Here is a 21,735-nt window from a genome sequence, read left to right as displayed (position 1 = left end):
TTTGGTAGGTTAATTAACCACTGCCAGTTGTCTCTCATGTGTGGGTAAATAATGGAATCTGAGGATGTCAATATGGGGGAAATACACTCAATGGCCACCATATTAGTTACCTCCTGTACCTAATAAAGTGGCCACTGAGTGTACGTGTGTGCTTGTCTGCTGCTGTAGCCCAACCACTTCAAGCTTTGACGTGTTGTGAGCTCAGAAATGCTCTTCTGCACACCACTGTTGTAACGTGTGATTATCTGCGTTACTATTGCCTTCCTGTCAGCTTGAACCAGTCTGGCCATTCTCCTCTGACCTCTCACATTAACAAGGCTCACAGGATGTTTTCTTTGTTGTTGTTTTTGTCTTATATTTACCTTGTGCATTCCACTGATAACTGTCCTTATTGAACCGTGCATTCTCCACTGTTTGTAGAATTGTGTCATGAAATTGCTGCTCAGAGATCTGTAATCACAAAGAGTTATTGTTCATATTTCAACCATCAACATCAAAGAAATTCAGAGATTGAACCAAAAAAACTATCAGTCTTGCTGATCAGTGAAGATTTTACAGAAATATACCTTTATTTCATTTAAAGAAACATACTGTACATATTGATTAAGACAGACACAAGATACTGCAGATGCTGGAATCTGGAGCAACAGATAATCTGCTGGAGGTACTCAGTGAGCCAGGCAGCATCTGTGGGGGATAAGGAATTTTTGACATTTCAGGTCAAAACCCTGTGTTAGAACTAAGGGTGGAGAAGAGGGATAGCCAGTATAAAGAGGAGAGGTGAGAGGGGAGACTGGGGCTGGAGGTGATTGGTGGAGCAAGAAGGAGGAGGGATGGGAAGATAATGGATAAGTCAAGCCAAGTAGGGAAGGGGGAGTGGCAGAACTCAGAGACAGGGGCAAGTGGAGGCAGATGGAGCCAGGTGGACAGAAGGAGGGGTGAAGCTGAAGGTTGAAACAGGTAAGAGGCCAATAAAATGTGTTAATTAGATTAATTTTTGTTTTTGCAACTTAATCACATTAATAAAGGTGCAACAACAACAGCAGGGAGGGGGAGGTTGAATACCAGGTGCAGGTCTTTGGCTGTGTCATCCTTTAAAATAAAACGCTCTGCTAGCCGCACTTTTGTGCCTAATGCCACCTTTACTGCCCAAGCACTATCTATTCCTCAGCTTGGCAGCGATGTGATCTTTCCTGTTAGATTTTTCTGTCCATTCCACACACACCCAGTAAATCAACAACTGACGTTTGTTGTTGTTTGAAAGGTTCAGAGGCTTCAGAAAAGAGTTCCGTGGATTTTATGAGTTAAAGTTGCCACCAGGAAGCAACAGATGACAGGATGTCAGAGTATCTGACTGAGAATGTCCACATTGAGCAGAAATGGGTCTGGCCTGAATTTCTGATACACCAAGTTCCAAGTTGGGATCATTTGCTCATTAAACATCCCTCGCATAAGGCATGGCAATAGTGGTAAAGAGAAGTTACTGTTTACAATTCTGAGGCGTCATCAGGAAGTTTCAGAACAATAATGGCTAATTTCCGATTGCTACCTGCAGTGATAGTAGAGATATATCACATAGGTCCGAACAACAAAGAAACTACTGTCTCAATTACAACAGAGACTACTTAGCTTAGAATTATTGCCGGAGGAGAATTATTTAATGGGATATTCGGTTCAGTCCAGCTGTGGTCTTGGATCTCAGCTCACAGTAAGGGCAGCAAATTATTCACATTCATTTTATCACCTTCTGCCCAGCTCATAACGTAGGCATGGCCATTAAGATGGCAGCATGTTTGACATCACAGCCTCATGGGCACTGTCTCTGTAGTGTGTACCATCCACAAGATGCTCTGTAACATCTAACTAAAGCAGTGACCAAACCTGCAAACTAAGGAAAGACAAGCAGATATGTTGGAACACAACCCCTCCTACTCAAATCATCCAGCTTTGAAAACCTATATTCATGGTTCCTTCCTTGCTGTTGGGTCTAAATCCTGGAGCTCCCTATTCAAAAGCACAAGAGAAGAATAGTGGCTTGCCACATTACCACAAGGGTAATTAGGGATGAACTTGTATGAATACATTCAGTATTCCCTCATCTCTACATCACTTTGCTTCACTCTGAGGGAACATGTGATGAGATATTATCTGGTGTCAGACTTGGCACTATAATTTTGTGGTCTTGAATCTCCTTAGCCAGTGTCTACATTGAAAATGTATCCTCACCAAATATGCACCACATCCAAAGTGCTACTGGATGTACGAAACCAACCTGGGACAAAATGTGAAGCACAAGCTCCTTAGTAAGCTCCTTTACATCCAGTCTCTGCACACCTCCCTCACAAGTGCACTATTAATGCAAATCTTGCCTTTTGCAAATTCCTCAATTTTGTTGAAGAAGTGAAGTTTTCAGTTGACTTTCTGCAACTCTGAAACTCTCTCAAACCCAGTCTTCCCATTTTCAAACCACAGTTCCAATCCTTCCTTCCAAAACTCCCCCCTCCTCAATTCTACGTCCATTTTCCTCGATACTTTATGTTAAAAACCTAGTCACACTGCAGTAAATCCGTAACAAGTTGTGAAAATCCTAGGAATTAATTTGAGTTTAGATCAGCAAAAGAAAATCCCGTGGGATTGGATGGAATTTTGGTCAGAATGACACCATTGACATCGTTCCTGGTCCTGTCAGATTCATGATGGCTGAGTCAGGTTCAATTAAATCCCTCTGATAACGTCTGCGATCCGATCATCTTACCAAGGGATCAGGATGCCGACTAATCACCAGATCATTTGGTCCAGACCTACAGTGCTGGAGAAGGGTGTAAGCTTCATTCAGAGTCAGATTGTGGATGTTGGTTGTATTAATTTTTAAAATCTGATCACCGCACCTACAACAGAAGATAAAACTCAATGAAAAATGTCACCTATTTAACTAAATAATAGTACATTATACACACATCACAACTTGCTGTATATATGAAGGGCAAACCCTCTCCTCATTGGTACAGCCAGGAAAGAGGTACAGAAGCCTGAAGGCACGTGCTCTGTGATTCAGGAACAGCTTCTTCCCCTCTGCTATCCAATTTCAAATTGGACACTGAACCCATGAACACTTCCTCACTTCTTAAAAATTTATTTCTGTTTTTGCACTACTGATTTTAACTTAACTATTTAATATACATGTATATAATTCCTTTAATTCTGTTTTTTCTATTTATCATGTATTGCATTGACCTATTGCTGCCAAATTAACCAATTTCATGACATATGCCGGTGATATTAAACCTGATTCTGATAGGAATGCCCTGGATGAAAACGTGGAGGGGTGGGTTGACAAGTTTGCAAACAACGCAAAAATTGGTGGTCTTGTGGATAGATTGGAAGATTGCTAAAGGAAACAGCAAGTTATAGATCAGCTGCAGACGTAGGTGGTGAAATGGCGGATGGAGTTGTATCATATGCAAAGGGACAATACACGGTTAATGGCAGGAACTTTAACAGAGTTGGTGTACAGAATGGCTGCACTTTCAAGGAGTGAAAGGATGGTAAAGAAGGTGTACGGCCTTTATTCGTCAAGACATTAAGTTCAAGAGTCTGGACGTTATGTAGCAGCTTTGGTAAGGCTGCATCTGGAGCATACAATTCCAGTCAGCCCTTTTAGGAAGAATATGAAGGCTTTGGAGAGGGTGCAGAAGAAGTTTACCAGGATGCTGCCTAGCACCTGTGATATATAGAAATGTTGGACAAACTTGGTCATTCTTACTGATTATTGGTGGGATCTTACTGAGTACAAATTGACTCCCGTGTAAATGAGTGACAACACAAAAATAACTTCTTGATTGTGGTGGTCTCCCAGATTAAAATATCTAATGTTAGGGGGTATATATTTAAGGGAAGAGGGGGTAAATTCAAAGGAGCTGATTTTGTTTGTACAGAGAGTGGTGCCTGGCATGCGCTCTCAGGGTGGAAATGAAGGCAAATGTGATAGCGCCATTTAAGAGGCTCTTAAATAGGCAAATGGATGTGCAGAGAACAGAGGGATATGAATACTGTGTAGGCAGAAGGCATCAGTTAGGCATTTAATTATGAATTAAATTAGTTTAGCACAACATTTTGGGCTGAAGAGCCTATTCCTGTCTTGTACTGTGCCCTGGTCTACGTTCTATAGCTTTCTAAAACCAGGAGTACAGACTGGAGGTCAAAATCGCCACCAGCTGAGGCAGCTGTATGTGGTAAGCAGAGTTGTTTTTGAGATAGAGGAGGGAGGGAATCCAGTGTCCCGGTTTTTGTGTGTGGGCCCTGTGTGCTTTAGAAATAATGCACTGCCTTCCTCTGGCTCAGCCACTTCAACACGTTCAGCTTCGGAACCTGTTGGATAGTGACCGTATCCCATTTGGTTCTGATATTGGACCCTGATTTTCACAATGAACGTGCACTCTTGCTGGCCAGGAGGTGGGTAATTGCACACTGCACTTTATGGTGCAGCTGACCATTCAATTAAATAGTTCCACACTGACTGGGCATGCAATCACACCACTTGCTCCCCAGACCATTCTCGTCTATCCCACTGCACAACAATCAAGAAGTTATTTTTGTGTTGTCACTCATTCCAAGCAGGCAAACACAGGAGTCAATTTGTATTCAGTAAGATCCACCAATAATCTGTAAGAATGACCATTTCACCTCTCTTGGCATTAGTTGAAGGAAGAATGTTGCCACAACGGAAGGAACATTTTCCAAATAGTATTTAAATGTTATTAAATTCATGGCCAGCTGATCATAAAATCCATTGGGCAACTTCCTAAATGCAAGAGTTATACGGATGTAAAGTTTCTTTTAAAGCCATACTTCTAGAAGGGAGGATCTTAAAATTGAAAGAAATATCTGTAAATAATAGCCCAGAAGGCAGGACTTGTCTGTTCAGCCCTGCTGCTTCAGTCTTAGGGGCTACCAGCCATCTCTGCTCCCTCCAGCCCAGTAAGGACAGAATCGGAGATGATGGTTATATAATGGATATGCTGGAATTAAATAAGTTATTCTTCAAATTATTTTTGCAAAATCTTCTCCAATTTATTGCCCCCAGGTCATACTCACTTAAGCTGGACAAATGCATCCTCTAATCCAGAGGTTTCCAGTCATTTTTATGCCATGGACCCCCTACCGTTAACCAAGGGTTCCAGAGACGCCAGGTTGGGAACCCCTGCTCTCATCCCTTCGATTCCAGGCTTTTAGGTGAGGTGCCTACTCAAAACCCATTCGCTGCTGCTTCCGCCTGCCCTCATCCACCCCCCTGCCCCCAGCAGCTTTGCCAACGTCAATCTCTCAGCCAACGTTACTCGCCGGTCCTCTGCTCACAGTGGGAGCCGACAGCAATGGCTGTTAAATGTTTTGAGATGCCCTGAAGGTGCATAGAGTGATGGGTAGCTGGAGCTCTGGAGATGTACAGCATAGAATCAGAGCCGTTGGTGCCCCAAGACCACACTACCCATCAGCCAAATGTTTACATTCATTTTAGGTTAACCCCATTTTTTAATTCTCCCCAACTTCCCCGAATCTACCACTCGCCCACACGTTCAGGGCACGTCACAGTGGTCAATTAATCTAGTACTCCGCACATCTTCGGGATGGGGGAGGAAACCAGAACACGAGGGAGAATGTACAAATTCCACACAGACAGACCAGGATTGAACCAGGGTCTCTGGTGTTATGGGGGGGAGGGTACTGTGCCGCTCTGCCGTTAGTAGTTAGACAATAGAAGAATTGACTATTGTATGTCTGATTCCCTGCACCATCAAACTACTGGTTGGAGATCAGGAGCCTGGCAACCGACCATATCTAAAGTATCTGCTCCATATTGAAGTCTCCGAGCAATGCTTGTGCTGTGGGAGACCGACGTAGAGAGAAGAATTTCAGAAAACTTGTTGCGTTCACTTCCAGGCCTTACCGCAGCCTCCCGTCTAGATGCGCCACCGATCCCGGAGAAAGGGTGTGGATATAAATGCAGGATGCCTGCAGCTGTGTGCACACGCTGCACAACCCAATTCCCAGACCAACGCCATCCTCTGGAGAAAAGGAAAGAGAAGCGGATTTAGAGCGTGTTCATTCCCAGCTTCCTAGTTTCTGCCCTGAGAAGAGCATGCGTCAGTGTGAATGGTTTGCTGCATACATACGCACAGGTGCCACCTTACTATTGTTACGAAGGATGAACAACTCTGATGGGCAGAAGGGTGCAGAGTGACCCTTTAAACCCCCCTCCCCTTTTGGAGAATCGCAAATCGCTACTATTTCGATGCTGCTAACAAGGAAGTAAGAGAGGCAAAAGGAAATCTGCCAGGGCAGTTGTTATTGATAACATCTCATGAAAGAGAATGAGAGAGAAAGAGACACACAGCTAAAAGGTACACAAGGTGGAACGTCTCCTACTGACAAAAGAGGAGATTTACTGCTATTGTCTTTTGGAGAAGGATTGTTTACTTGGTACTGTTCTATTCATTGAAATCCCTCAGGGGACAGCCAGAGTGGGCTGGTTTGATGGGTTAAGTCATTCAAACCTGATTGACACCTGAGACCCCGTGAGTGGGGATAAAATTGAGGTCTGGGGTGACGCCCCTCAGACACACCAGGAGAAACACTAGTGAGCAGCAGAAACCCACGAGACAGTGTGGGACATCAGAGACCGAACGAAGGGTCGGTGAATTTTAACTCACAGTGTTTATAGCGAGACCGGTGGGGGCTTGTGTGTGTGTCCACCCTTGCCTGGGTGACGAGTCCACCACGGAAGAATGGTCTAGCTAAAGGACAGAGGGATCACACTTGAATGGCCACAACAACGACACATCGACGGATCGAAATCATAAAGGAAGGTTGGCAAAGACCATAGCTGTTACTGTTTGTGCGCTCTCTTTCTCTAGTCTCTCTCTCTCTCCAACAATTGCAACACATCGACCGACAACTACCGCAGCCTGCATGAACTGAACTGAACTTTATATTTGAATCTGACAATTCATTATCCCCTAGACAACGATAGAGCTTGTTTTATTATTGACTATTATTATACCCGCACTTTTAGGTTTAGTATTGCTAACGTGTATTATCTGTATATTTGCATTGATATTGATTTGTATATTTTTACTAATAAACACTGTTGAAAATAGCACCACCAGACTCCAACGGACACTTCTATCTTTGCTGGTAAGACACCCAGTTACGGGGTACGTAACACTATCCTAACGTATTTTATTTCAGCCTGACCCAATATTCTGGAAAAAGGCCCTTTGTTTCATAGATTCATAACAAGGCAGGATCCATCACCAAGGGCCCTCACCATTCGGGCCAGGCTCTCTACTCAGGACTACCATCAGGGACAAAGCACAGAAGCCTGAAGACTCACCCTCAACAATTTCAGAACAGCTTCTTCCCCTCCGTCATCAAATTTCTAAATAGTCCATGAACCCATGAACACTTCCTCATCACTCCTTTATTTTGTAACTTATAGTAATTTTATGTCTTTGTACAGTACTGCTGCCGCGAAACAACAAATTTAATGTCATATAATAGACCTGATTCGGATTCTGATTCATAGAGTAATACGGTGTGGAAACAGGGCCTTTGCCTCAATTCATTCAACATTGTTGTGTATTTCAATAATATTTGAGTTATCTTGTACATATATTGTTTGATTGAGCATTCTTGTTCATTTAAATAAATAGCTATGAGTTTATATGTAAATATACGTTAATATTATACATCATCACGCTGCCATGTGATATGTGCGCCGTACTTAAAGGTGAAATTACAGCCACATTTCTATGATTCCCGTGTTTCCTTGAATTAATTAATGTTTTGAAGTTACAAAGCGCAATACCGACCAAGTTGACTTTCCAATGCTAATGCATTGGACCCTGCATCAGGACAGGGACTATTTTGTATCAATTGGTAGCTGCATATCTGACCAAACAAAAATGATATGCAGGGTGCCTGAAGGGTCCATACTAGGGCCTCTTCTGTTTAACATGCACATGTTCCCTCTAGCTCCCATCATGGTAAGCAATAAAATATCTTACCTTAATTATGCGGATGACAATCAGATTTACATAACAGTGTAAGGAGACTATGGACCGATACAATCACTAAAAAACTGTATTGAACAAACCACTGATTGGATGAGCCAAAACTTCCTCCAGTTAAACGAAGAGAAAACCGAAATAATTGTATTTTGTGCCAAAAAAGAATGATTAAAAGTCAGTGCTTACTTAGAATCCCCGTCGTTACAGACCACAAACCAAACCAGAAACCTTGGTACTCACACACAAATGCTGGAGGAAATCAGCATCCAAGGAAAAGAGTACAGTTGATGTTTTGGGCCGAGACCCTTCAGCACGGGCTGGAGAAAGAAAGATGAGGAGTAGATTGAAAAGGTGGAGGGAGGGGAGGGAGAAACACAAGGTGATGGTGAAACCAGGAGGTGGAGGGGTGAAGTAAAGAGCTGGGAAGTTGATTGGTGGAAGGGCTGGAGAAGGGGGAGTCTGATAGGAGGGGACAGAAGGAAAAAGAAAAAGGGGGAGGAGCACCAGAGAGAGGTGATGGACAGGCAAGGAGAGAAGGTGAGAGAGGGAAAAGGGGATGGGGAATGGTGAAGGTGAGTGGGGGTGGGGCCATTACTGGAAGTTTGAGAAATGTTTGGGTAGCCAAATATTTCATCTGGGTATTCTCCAGCCTGATGGCATGAAGACCAATTTCTCAAACTTCTGGTAATGGCCCATCCCCCACTCTCGTTCACCATTCCCCATCCCCATTATCTCCCTCTAGTGCTCCTCCCCTCCTTTTCTTTCTTTCATGGCCTTCTGTCCTCAACTATCTGATACCCCCTCTCGAGTCCTTAACCAATCGACTTCCCACCTCTTTACTTCACCCCTCTCCCTCCTGGATTCACCTATTATCTTGTGCTTCTTCCTCCCCTCTCCCCACTTTTTAACTCTACTCTTCATGTCGTCTCCAGTCCTACTGAAGGGTCGCGGCCTGAAACGTCGACTGTACTCTTTTCCATGGATGCTGCCTGGCCTGCTGAGTTCCTGCAGCATTTTGTGTGGATACCTTGGATATCCAGCAACTGCAGATCTTGTTCGTAATCAGAAACCTTGGTGTTGAGATGGACTCCAACTAAAATTTTAACTGCCATGTTAAGACAATTACAAAGTCAGGCTACTACCATCTTAAAGATATAGCAAGAGTTAAAGGGCTCATGTTTCAGCAAGATGCAGAAAACCTTGTCTATGCATTGATCTTTAATAGGCTTGACTATTGTAATGGTGTTTTCACAGGTCCCTGTAAAAAAACCCTCAGACAGCTGCAGCTCATTCAGAACGCTGCTGCTAGAGTCCTTTCAAAGACCAAGAAAGTAGAACTCATCACCCCAGTTCTCAGATCACCACACTGGCTTCCTGTCCATCAGAGGCCTGACTTTAAAATATTACTACTGGTTTATAAAGCACTGAATGGTCTAGGGCCAAAATACATCTCCAAACCCTTGCTGCATTATGAACCTTCCCGAGCTCTCGGGTCATCTGTGGTAGGTCTGCCTACCGTCTCCAGGGTCAAGCTAAACATGGCGAAGCATCTTCAGTTACAATGCTCCTGGAATAACCTTCCAGGGGATCTGAAGTCTGCCCCAACTTTAAGCTCTTTTAAATCGAGGCTTAAAACTTTTCTTTTCACTGTAACTTTTAATTAGAATCTCCTGCACTTCTGTTTATCATATACATTTATTTTACTCTCTTAAATGTTGTCTGAAACTTGATGTTTTATTTTTATATCTCGTTCTATGTAAAGCACTTTGAACTGCCACGTGTTTGCAAAGTGCTATACAAATAAACTTGCTTGTTTGCTTGCTTGTTTTCCAATCCAAATGTCTTTCAAAACGTACCCACCTCTCTTACCTCCTCTGGGAAGCTCATTCCATATACCCACACCCTCTGTGTGAAAAATTTGTCCTTTAGATCCCCCTTAATCCTCCCTTTCTCCCGCACCTTAAACCTATGCCCTCTGGTTTTAGACTCCCCTAGTGTCATAGAGCACCACAGCACAAAACCAGGCCCTTCTGTCCATCTAGTTCATGCTGAATTAATTCAGCCTAGTCCCATTCACCTGCACCTGGACCATGGCCCTCCCATCCATGTACTTATTCAAACATCTCTTAAATGTTGAAGTCAAACCTGCACTCATTCTACCCTCTGAAGAAATTTCCCCTCATGTTTACCCCTAACTCATGACCTCTAATCCAGTCTGAGCCAACCTCAATGGGAAAAGCCTTCTTGCATTTACCCTATTTATACCCCTCGTAATCTTGTATACCTCTGTCAAACCTCCCCTCCATCTCCTATGCTCCAGGGAATAAATTCCTAACCTATTCAGCGCTTCCCTGTAACTCATGTCAAGTCCTGGTGACATTTCAGTAAATTTTTCTGCACTCTTTCAAATTTATTGATGCCTTTCCTGTAGGTTGGTGACCAAAACTGTGTACAATACTACAAATTAGGCCTCACCCACATCTTATACCATAACATCCCAACACGTGTGCTCAATGTTTAGATTTATGAAGGCTAATATGCCAAAAGCACTCTTTATGACCCTATCTACTTGTGATGCCACTGTCCAGGAATTGTGGATCTGTACTTCTAGATCCCCCTGTTCTACTACGTCCTCAGTGCCCTACCATTCATTGTAAGCCCTAGCCTGGTTTATCCTCACTTAAGTTCAACAAATCTCACTTATCTGTATTAAATTCCATATGCCATTTTCAGCCCATTTTTCCAGCTAGTCCAGATATTGCAAGTGTTGATCACCTTCTTCGCTGTCCACTGTGCCCCCAGTCTTGGCATCATACTGTGCCTGCTCTGGGAAAATAGACTGTGAATGGATTGGGGAGCTCATATTAGAATAATGGGCATGTTTACATGTCTCCAGGATGTTCCATTGAAGTTTGCAACCAACTGTCTATGTTTAATGTATAACTATCAATAGCAGGTGGGGGAAATGTGGCCAACTATCTCTCTGCAAAGTCTGTTGGTGAATTTAGCAGGAGATAAGTTTTGCCAAGCACAGTGACAGAACTGTCTTCTTTTCTTTCTATTCTGCTATGGCATCCTTGATGCAAGAGGCAAATGTAATGAACAACTCATCTGATTTATGGTACCTCCATTGGGGCTGCCCCCTTCAATGCTGTGCTCAGGCCACATGTAATTCCTTTGATCAATCCTCAAATCCAGAGTGGGCACTACAAGCGAATTAAAACATGACTTCCCTTTGTTGGGGAGTCTTCTTAGAGGCACAACTGGTCACTGTATCTGGGGATCTATGTTACTGGGTTTGGGTATCTAGGGATCTATGTTACTGGATATGGGTATTTAGGGATCTATGTTACTGGGTTTGGGTATCTGGGGATTTATGTTACTGGGTTTGGGTATCTGGGGATCTACGTTACTGGGTTTGGGTATCTAGGGATCTATGTTACTGGGTTTCAGTATCTGGGGATCTATGTTACTGGGTTTTGGTATCTAGGGATCTATGTTACTGGGTTTCGGTATCTGGGGATCTATGTTACTGGGTTTGGGTATCTAGGGATCTATGTTACTGGGTTTCAGTATCTGGGGATCTATGTTACTGGGTTTCAGTATCTGGGGATCTACGTTACTGGGTTTCGGTATCTAGGGATCTACGTTACTGGGTTTCGGTATCTGGGGATCTACGTTACTGGGTTTGGGTATCTGGGGATCTATGTTACTGGGTTTCAGTATCTGGGGATCTATGTTACTGGGTTTGGGTATCTAGGGATCTATGTTACTGGGTTTGGGTATCTAGGGATCTAGGTTACTGGGTTTCAGTATCTGGGGATCTATGTTACTGGGTTTCAGTATCTGGGGATCTATGTTACTGGGTTTGGGTATCTAGGGATCTATGTTACTGGGTTTCAGTATCTAGGGATCTATGTTACTGGGTTTCGGTATCTAGGGATCTCCTCCACCATTCTGGACCAGCTATTCTACAACATAGACTGTCATTTCTTGCCCAGGCTATTCCTGCAGGCGGCACAAACCTGCAATCTCTACCGTTATAGATGAAGGCTCATAGGAAAACCACCACCACTTGCATGTTCCTTCTGAATCACACACCATTGTTACTCGGAAATATAGTTGCGAGTCTTGATGAAACCCCTTCACCAGGAGTGTCCAGTCATTCAAGCTGGCTCATTAGCACCTTCTCACTAAATTCATTTACTGACTGAGATACTGTGGGGGGTAAACCCTTCGAGATGCACTTCACGACAATCCCCCAAATTAATCCTAGCCTGATGTACAACTTACAACTGACCTACCAACCAGTAGGTCTTTGGACTGTGGGAGGAGACCGGAGCACCTGGAGGAAACCCACACGAGACCTGGAGAAGAACTGTATTGTAAAACATTGTGCTAACCACGACACTACCACGCCATCCAAAATGCTCACTAAATGCTATCGTTGCCAGTAACACTCTGATATTGAAAGAGAACTAAACGGTTATACTTAGGTATGGATGTTTAGGAACATGTAAGAACATAAGAAATAGGAGCAGGAGTAGGCCATCCGGCCCATCGAGCCTGCTCCGCTATTCAATAAGATCATGGCTGATCTGGCCATGGACTCATCTCCACCTACCTGCCTTTTCCCTATAACCCTCAATTCCCTTACCATGCAAAAATCTATCCAACCTTGTCTTAAATATATTTACTGACGTAGCCTCCACTGCTTCACTGGGCAGAGAATTTCACAGATTTATCACCCTTTGGGAAAAGTAGTTCCTCCTAAATCTACTCCCCCAAATCTGTCACCTAGTTCTAGTCTCACCTACCAGTAAGTATAGAATGCATCTTTGTGTATGCAAGTCCAAGTATCTATTTAATGGACATTTACAGCATCGATGAGGCTGTCACTTGGCATGCTGCCTAACTATATGGGACAGAATGACCTTACCTCCCACTCACATCCATCTGTTGTTGGCAGAATTCCTTTCAAAAATAGTCCTCTGGTGTACAAACAAGAACAGAAGTTAAAGTGAAAAAGGAAAGATGGTGTTCATTTTAGCTTTTCAGCATCTGTGCTATCCTGCCTTTGGGCCAGAAATGTCGATGAACAGATTGAAAGTTTGGCCACAACGTTGCTGGCTGTTCTCAGAGATGAACAGTGCATGCACATTCATCCTGAGTATGGTCATGGCACAACACCGCCTTTAAATTTCACAATACTTCTCTTTACTCTGGAGAGTTTTACAGGCAGAGGCATGTAGGAGTTAACCATCATCGTGCATGGCTTGACCAGCAGTGGATCGTTCTCTTCTGTTAGTGAACCTTGTGGGCTAATCATAGCTGTACTTCTGTTAGTTTAGATTTAAGAAAGCCAACCACTAACTGTGCAAACTTACTGTCACTAACCCAGTATCAAGACCAAAACTGGGGCATACTTAGTCCAAGTGTTCCATTGGCTTAGAATTTATTTATGGAAAGATCATTTGCTTACCTTTGTATAAAGTGACTTCCATAATTATTCTGTCATCAGGATTAGGTATCTTTGGCAGGAAAAGCATGTTGTCCAGCTCCAAGCTTGAACAGCTTCCTCTAGTGATATGACCATTTGAGCTGACGGACCACGAGCGGCTCAGGTAGGCTGCTGATTGACGCTGAGTGAGACTCGAGCCCTTCAGACACGTCCTGACTGTCAGTGTGAGAACTCCTTTCTTTACTTGCTGCGTTCAACAAGAAGGTAAAAGCACATTGAGGATTTGCTTTTATATAGGATTCAATTTACAAACTAAAACTGCACCCTCTGACACACTGACCTTAAATATCTGTATAGCTTCTTCATGGGTTAATTCATTCATAGACACTCCATTCACTTCAAGGATTTCATCACCTGCACGGTATAAGATTGACAGTGTGGGCATTTCTATTTTACAAGTATCTTGCATCTCAGTCAAGTACCATACTTTAAATGTTACTCTTATGAAGTCACACTTCTGATATCAAATGGAGACTTGCATTTCAAAATGTCATTATGATGAGAGAAAAAGACACAGAATGGTGAGTCCCATTTTCTCTGTTTGATCTGATCTGAGAGAATGCTGGAAGCAGGGCCAATCTAGTCGAGCACTTGAATCAGCTCTGCATAAAAGGCCATGGATCAAGTGCTGGCAGATGACATTAAAGCAAATTGGTGCTTATTAGTTGACATGGGCATAGTGGGTCAAATAACCAATGTCCATGCTTCCTAACCTTATGAATCCAAGAGCAGAGAATATAATTTGTTTAATTGTTGTATAGCTGATATCTATTTGATAACGTGTGCATGCATTACTGTGCACATGCACAGACACAGAACGTATAAAAGAGCATCCCTCAGACCTCTCCCTGTTTCCTGTGCATTATTCTGCACACTCAACAAATCAGATATACTATGATAATTTTCAACAAGAGGAATCTTCAATGGAGGGAAAATTTCCAAGTTGCTTCAAAGGAACGTAATTAGAAAAGTCAACAATGAGGGGGTCAGCATACTTGGCAGCTTGCCAACCTGACCACAGTCGGCATGTGTTTTGTACCAAATTCGAGCTACGTTTAGGATGTGAGGCCGTATCCCAACCTGAGCCATACTTGCACACCTGACTTTGAAGATTCTTGTGGCCCGGAATGTCTAAAGTTCAGTTCATCGCAAATGTTCTCAGGTAAACTTAATTAGTGAGACTGTTTAAAGTGATTTACTAAAGGGGTATACTAGAGAGGTATAGAGGGCAAAGGTCTATGGAAGAACCTTTCAGAGCTTAAAACCTGTCTGGACAGGCAGACAATCGTGTCATTGGACAAACGACACAAAAAACTATTCTCTATTCCTTGCTCACTTAGATGTTTTCACAGTTTCCTCTTCAATGCATCTATATTATTCACTTCAACCACTTCCTACATTGGCAAGTTCCACATTCTCACCACTCTTTAGCTAAGGAAGTTGCTTCTGAATTCTGTCTCAAATGCCTTGGTAACCAGCCTAAACTGATAGCATCTGTCAAGGTACTTCCCCAGAAATAGAAGCATCATTGCTCTATCCACTTAACCAACTGCTTTCACCAATGTCACTGTTGGACATCGATAATGTAAGATGCCTCAGGCCTGTTCCCCTTGTTTGGTGGTAGGACAGATGGCAGAGGAGCTGTGTGGCCTCGGTTGTAGCGAGGACTAGGCCTCGAGCCATGGGCTTGCCTGCTGCTGCAGTCCAGGAGAGGTGATGCCAGAGGTGGTGTAGCATGACGTCTGTGCTTAGTTGGTGCTGCCCTCCAGTGACCAGTCAGTGGAAAGACAGGCTGGATTGCGTGCGTCTGCGCACTGCCAGGAACTGTACCATCAATTTGTGGGACATGTTGCTCAGGGACCTGGACTAAAAGTGTGTGGGGTTTTTTTTTTGCGTGACTATGTCTTTCTGCTCACTACTTTGAACGTGATGCACCTTTGCCCCAGAGGAATGCTATTTCGTTCGGCTGTATTCATGTATGGTTGAATGATAATTGAACTTGAATTTGATTTTGATTTGATTTAGTCTTAAGGACATCCATTAGGTTTCCCATTATCTTTCTTTCCTCAGAAGAACAGAGAACTGTCCATCATTTCCACATACTTACATCCGCCCATTCCTGGCACCACCCAGAAGCACCTTCTCTGCCTCCTCTTCGTTGCCTGGGTATTTCTTTTACCAGAACTGTATACAGTACACCAAGCAAAGCTTGATATAGGTTGTGCATAATTTACATCTTTGTAAAGAGTTTAAGATTTCAACATTTAAGAGAAGTTTGGATGGGTACATAGTAGGTAGGGATATAGGGGGCTAGGGTCCCAGTGCAGGCATGTTCGGCATGGACTAGATGGGCCAAAAGTCCTGTTTTTGTGCTGTACTTTTCTATGACAAGTAAAGAAATGGAACAGACCCGGGCTTACACACCTTCCCTTAGCCGCCCATCAGCAGCAGCTGCTCCCTCTGGGTATATCGTCCTCACAAAGATCCCCATGGGTCCGTAAGCACTGTCTCGTCCTCCAACCACGCTGAAGCCCAGTCCCTGGGAAAGAAAACATTCACATTTCTCAGTTCGAAAAGCAGCCCAGCGACTGTTGGGCAACAGCAAGCAAGTTAATCACACTGAGGGGAACACACAAGAGCAAACGTTGGGCCTACGCTCAAAATTCTGAAGTGCGGATGTGACCACCACCTTTCATGCATGTATATTTTTTTAACATTCATGTCACATTAGGATATTCCTATTGACTTCACTGGCCTCATGATCACCATGGCTCTTGCCCAGCTCACATTTACTTGACAACTATGGCTAGTAATGGAATTGGCCCAAATGGTCCAGAGAGGGTAACGTGTCTGTGCAGATGACTGAAATGCGGCTTGAAACGGGCATGTTAATTATACCGTGCTGATACTTGGTTTAAAAGCAGGACCAGAAAGAACTGTTCCAGCTAGGCTCAGTGTGAGCCTGAATTATGATGTACCCATTCACTGTGCAATGTCTTGTTGAGCAGTAACATTAAAAACACAGTTTCCCTCGTTGATTCTTTTCATTTTCCTGTACAGAACTAGAACAGAAGGCAAGACTTACCTTCCCCTGGCCTTTCATCAGAATAATGTTTGAAATGACAGAGGCTGGTGCACCACAACCCAAGTGGAATAAGTGAGCTGAACTTAAGGATCGAGTCGCTCGTGTGATCGTCTGCAGGAAGAGAACGTGGATCGGGAAAGGAAAATCACATTTTCGTTCGAGACACAAGACACAAACCTGGACAATAAGCAATCTGCTGGAGAGACTCAGCAAGCTGAGCAGCATCTAGAGAGGAAAAGTAGGAGGAGTCCTGATGCAGGGTTTCAACCCAAAACATCAACAATTCCTTTCTTCCTACCAATGCTGTTTAACCCACTGAGTTCCTCTACCAGGCTGTTTGTTGTTCCCATTTTTATTAAACACTGGCTAAAGCTGAAATCCTAGAGAAGTATAGCATCACCATTCTCCCAACAAATAAGGAAATATTCCTTTAGCACTCTGTAGAAGACTGCTGCATAAAATGAAGCCGGTTTACCACCTCTTCACCTGGGTGTACATAGCCCAGCTGTAAATAACTGCCTGAGCAACAATGCAGCTTTCATTTATATGTAACCTGGGGCATTAGTTAATCCACGTCCAGATCTGCGTAGCAAATTGTCCACTGACATCTTTTATAAAGTCACCGATTCCCACATCTATCTTGACTATACCTCTTCCCAGCCTGTCTCCTGTAAAAATGCCATTCCCGTTTCTTAGTTCCTTCGTCTCCATCAGATCTATTCCCAGATGAGGCTTTCCTTTCTAGGACATCAGAGATGTCCTCCTTCTTCAAAGAACAGAGTTTCCTTTCCTCCAACGTTAATACTGCCCTCACCCACACCTCCTTCATTTCCCAGACATCCACGCTCACCCCATCTTCCCGTCACTTAACAGGGATAACATCAATAATTCAGCATAAGCATACACTCTAATGCTGAGTGATCCACTCAGACCTCTGGTTTAGAATAGGAATTGAACAAAGTTCTTCCTACAAGCACTGATTCCTCCCAACTCCCTGATGGTCAGATATTCTGTCAGAAGATCAGGCAGTGACAGGAAATTTATGTCAGACACTGCGAGTTTTAATAAAAAGGGGGGAGCATGGAAAGTGTACAAAAGAAGATTTAAAGAGAATTTAAGAAAGCAAGCAAAAGTTTAAAAAAACAATTTATTTTATACATACACAATGAGAAAGATCTGAGGAATGAACAAAGTTTATCAGGGACTGAAAAGATGACCTACAGTATATGGTCATCTCTGCAGAGGATGTGTACAGGGTTCTAAATGAACTTTTCACGTGGGAGTGGAGGAATGTTGCCAGTGTTGTGGTTAAGGAGGGTGTGACTAAGGTACTAAATGGGATAAGCACAGTAAAGGAAGAATTATTAAGGGTTTAGCATCTTTGAAAGTGGATGAAATATGTCACAGATTGTTTATTTTTTTTTTAAATGGGGACATTGGCCATCATTTTTCAGATCTCACTAGCCTCAGGAGTGGTGCCAGAGAACTGGGGCTCTGCTGATCTTGCACCATTGTCTAAAAACAAAGGAAGGAGTAAACCAAGAAACCACAAGCCAGTTGGTTTAATTTCAGTGATGAGAAAGCCTCTTAATTCATCATAAGAGGCAATATATACCTTCATTATGGAAGAGAGTAATTGTGAATTTGGCATGAAGAGTTACATCTGGATAAATTGGTCAAATTTTCTGAGGAGGGTGGATGAGGGTGAAATATTTAATATAGAGTAATTTATATGGATTTTAGTAGGGTAAAGATCTGAACAAGAGAAATTCTGCAGATGCTGAAAATCCAAAGCAACACACACAAAATGCTGGTGGATCTCAGCAAGTCAGACAGCATCTATGGAAATGAATAGATAGTCAACTTTTTGGGCCAAGGCCCTTCTTCAGGACTGAAAAGGAAGCAGAGTTAAATGGTGGGGGGAGACAAAGGAGACTAGCTGGAAGGTGCTAGCTGAAACAGGTGGGTGGATGGGAAAGATCAAGAGCTGAAGAAGAAGGAATCTGATAGGAGAGGAGAGTGGACCCCAAGAGAAAGGGAATGAAGAGGGGAGGCAGGGGAAAGTAAGCCCTTCCTTCTCAGCCTTAAGAAGAGCCTCGCCCCGAAATGTTGACTGTTTAGTTATTTCCATAGTTGCTGCCTGACCTGCTGAGTTCCTCCAGCATTGTGTGAGGGTAAGGCCCCACCTAGTTTCCCAGATAAACAAGGTGAAGCCCATGGGATTGAAAGGAGAGTGGCAAACTACATCCAGAATTGGCTTTGTGACAGGAAGCCATTCATGGATGTTTTGCAACCAGAAAGCCATTACCAATGGGATTCCAAGGGGTCAATACTTAGCCCATTGCATTTTGTATATTAATGGTCCAGTAGGTGTAGGGAGCAGAATAAAGAGAATTAACAATTGTCCATGTAATTGCCAATGAGGAGGAGAGTTTTAGTCTCCAGGGAGATCTGGGCAGTCTGGTCGGTTAGGCAAAGTGGCCAACAGAATTCAATCCAGAGAAGTCTGAGGTAAGCTACCTCAGAGGTGCAGCAAGGCAGAGGCATGTGTGTTAAATGGGAGGATATTGATAGCATGGAAGAAAACAGGAAAACTGGGATGTACACTAACGAATCCTACCAGACAGTAAAGTATTTAAAAAGAACCCTAGGATGCTTTTCTTTATTCATCGAGGCCTTGGATATAAAAGCAGGAGGTTTTCCTGGGAACAGCCTACCACAACAGCTCAACCAGAGCTTATGTACCCCTCTGGTCACCACATCACAGGAAAGGTGTGACCACATTGGAGAGGATGCAAAAGGAATTTACAATAACGTTGGCAGAACTAGAACTTTCTATGGAACTTTGGACAGGCCGCTTTTTCAGCGGTGGCATACTAGAGATTGGACTGAGGAGTAAAAAACTGTGAAGGGTCCAGGTAGAATTAGTAGAAACAATAGTTTGTTCAAAAATCGGGTAGCGGTGGTGTGGTGAACTAGATATACCTGTCTGACTGCTCCTGTGGCTCCTCCCAAGACCCTGCTGACTACCCCTGTGGCTCCTCCCACAGACCCCTGTATAAAGGCGACTGTGGCCTGCTGCTCTCCCTCATTTTCCCCAGGATGTAGTGTTGTCCTTCAGTCAATAAAAGCCGATAATCTCACTTCCTAAGTCTCGGCGTGAGTTATTGATGGTGCATCAGGTGGAGATTTATAATAATTACTGGAAGGATTAGAAGGGAGAGGAGTTAAATTGTGTTCACCCAGAGTGTGCTAGGGTCTAGAAGGAAGGAGAAACTGACATCATATTGAAACAGTACTTGGGAAGAGTATAGCAGTAGACGGGTCATTTGGTCCATGATACTGTGCCAATCTTGATGCCCATTTATACTAAATATTCTGCTCCTACTGTACGTATCATCCACAGCCCTCCATTCCCTCCATATTCACGTGACTGTGTAAAAGCCTCTTAAACTCCACCAAACTGCCTCCTTCCGTACTACCCCGGTACACTATTCCAGGCACCAATACTCTCTGCATTAAAAAACTTGCCTCTCATGTTCTCTTTAAAGTGCCCCCCAACTTGAAAAGCCTTGTTTTTTTGGTGTTCAACATTTCTACCAAACAGACAATATTCTGACTGCCTACCATATCTACGCTGCTCATAATCTGAGGAAATACTACCATGTCTCCCCTCAAACTCCAGCAGCTGACCATCCAGCCTGTACTCCTTCCCCTTCACCTCAACACCTTATTCCACTTTCTTCTCTCTTTTGTCCAGTCCTGATGAACAGTCTTGGCCCACAACATTGGCTGTTTATCTCCTCTCCATTGATGCTGCCTGACCTGCTGAGTTCCTCCAGCATTTTGTGAGACACAGAATGCATTAACTTTGATCTTCAGAAATGTCCTAGGTTTTACAAGATAGGAAATATAACTTACATAGTATATTAAAGAGAGGAGAGGAAAATAAAGGAAAACTGCAGAGTTGATCATGTCAAATAGGTAGGTGAAGATACAGGCCGTTAAGCATGTCGTAACATGCCACCTGGATAACGAGAGCACAATCAGGTGAAGTGTTTATGAAGGCGAAACTGTATTTAACAAAAGGTTCTAACTATTAGGTGGGTGTGAAGATGTGGATGCAGTACGCTTAGGTTTTAGAAAAATATTGCTAGGAGGTTCTTATCAAAGAGTGAGCTTCTTGGAATTGTGACATGGATTAAGAAATGATAAGTTGTAGAGGAGAGTAATGTTAAGTTGTAGGGAAAAATGACGTATTCTACACGGAAAAATGCAGATAGTGTAGAAGGATCAGTGGTTGGGTCTCTGCTCTTTGTATTTGATACCAACAAACAACATGAAGAAACTAAACAGAGGACACATCTAGTATCTTTCTCTCAGGTCAAAATGTGTAATACCAGAGGAAATGCATTTAAGACCATAAGACTATTTAGCTCACCGAGTCAAATCTTTCTTTAAGGAGAAAGGTGGTAAATTCAAAGGAGATGTGTGGGACAAGTTTTTCTTACACATAATTGTGGGTGTCTGGGATAACAATAAGGGCAAGTGTTTAAGAGGCTCTTGGACAGGCAGATGAATGTGCAGAGAATGGCTGGTTATAGACATTGTGTAGGCAGAAGGGATTCAGTTGGCATTTATTTACCAGTTTAATTGGTTTCATAAGGCATCACAGACCAAAGGGCCTGTTCCAGCATTGTACTGTTATATATTTTAAACCAAATTCAATGTATTCAGGTTTAATGAAAATAGACATTTCAGTGGGAAAGTAAATTATAGGGAAGATACAATGTCACCAAAGGACACAGCAAAGCCAACAAATTGACTAAATCCTGGGACACTGTAAAATTATCAATCTTGTTGTTGGAAAAATAGGAAAGTAGGAACTTTTTTAAAAGATTGGCCGGTGAATATTGGCAGAGATTATGATGGCTCTGAGGTAGAGTCCAATTCTCTACACCTACAGTATGTTGGCAACGAATATGCTGAAATGCCAAATAATTAGCTAATAGCCAAATAGCCTTTATTGCTAGGGGGTGGAGCAGTGGCGAGAAGCAGAAGGT

At 43.1% G+C, this 21,735-nt stretch overlaps 1 protein-coding gene across 4 annotated transcripts in view; it reads right to left on the bottom strand.

Annotated features, from left to right (window-relative positions):
• il16 (interleukin 16) overlaps positions 1 to 21,735 on the bottom strand; it is an 85,711-nt gene that overhangs the window by 28,879 nt on the left and 35,097 nt on the right. For all 4 annotated transcript variants that reach the window (XM_073032992.1, XM_073032991.1, XM_073032993.1 and 1 more), the window contains 7 exons: positions 16,673 to 16,783; positions 16,012 to 16,126; positions 13,868 to 13,941; positions 13,549 to 13,774; positions 5,945 to 6,062; positions 2,756 to 2,888; positions 363 to 450 (listed from right to left, as the gene is read on the bottom strand). In XM_073032992.1, the coding sequence (XP_072889093.1) occupies positions 363 to 450; positions 2,756 to 2,888; positions 5,945 to 6,062; positions 13,549 to 13,774; positions 13,868 to 13,941; positions 16,012 to 16,126; positions 16,673 to 16,783 (865 nt within the window). The remainder of the gene's footprint in view (positions 1 to 362; positions 451 to 2,755; positions 2,889 to 5,944; positions 6,063 to 13,548; positions 13,775 to 13,867; positions 13,942 to 16,011; positions 16,127 to 16,672; positions 16,784 to 21,735) is intronic.

This window comes from Hemitrygon akajei, chromosome 30 (assembly GCF_048418815.1).
Source record: "Hemitrygon akajei chromosome 30, sHemAka1.3, whole genome shotgun sequence".
NCBI classification, from domain to species: domain Eukaryota; kingdom Metazoa; phylum Chordata; class Chondrichthyes; order Myliobatiformes; family Dasyatidae; genus Hemitrygon; species Hemitrygon akajei.
This window is presented reverse-complemented; position numbering and strand designations above follow the sequence as displayed.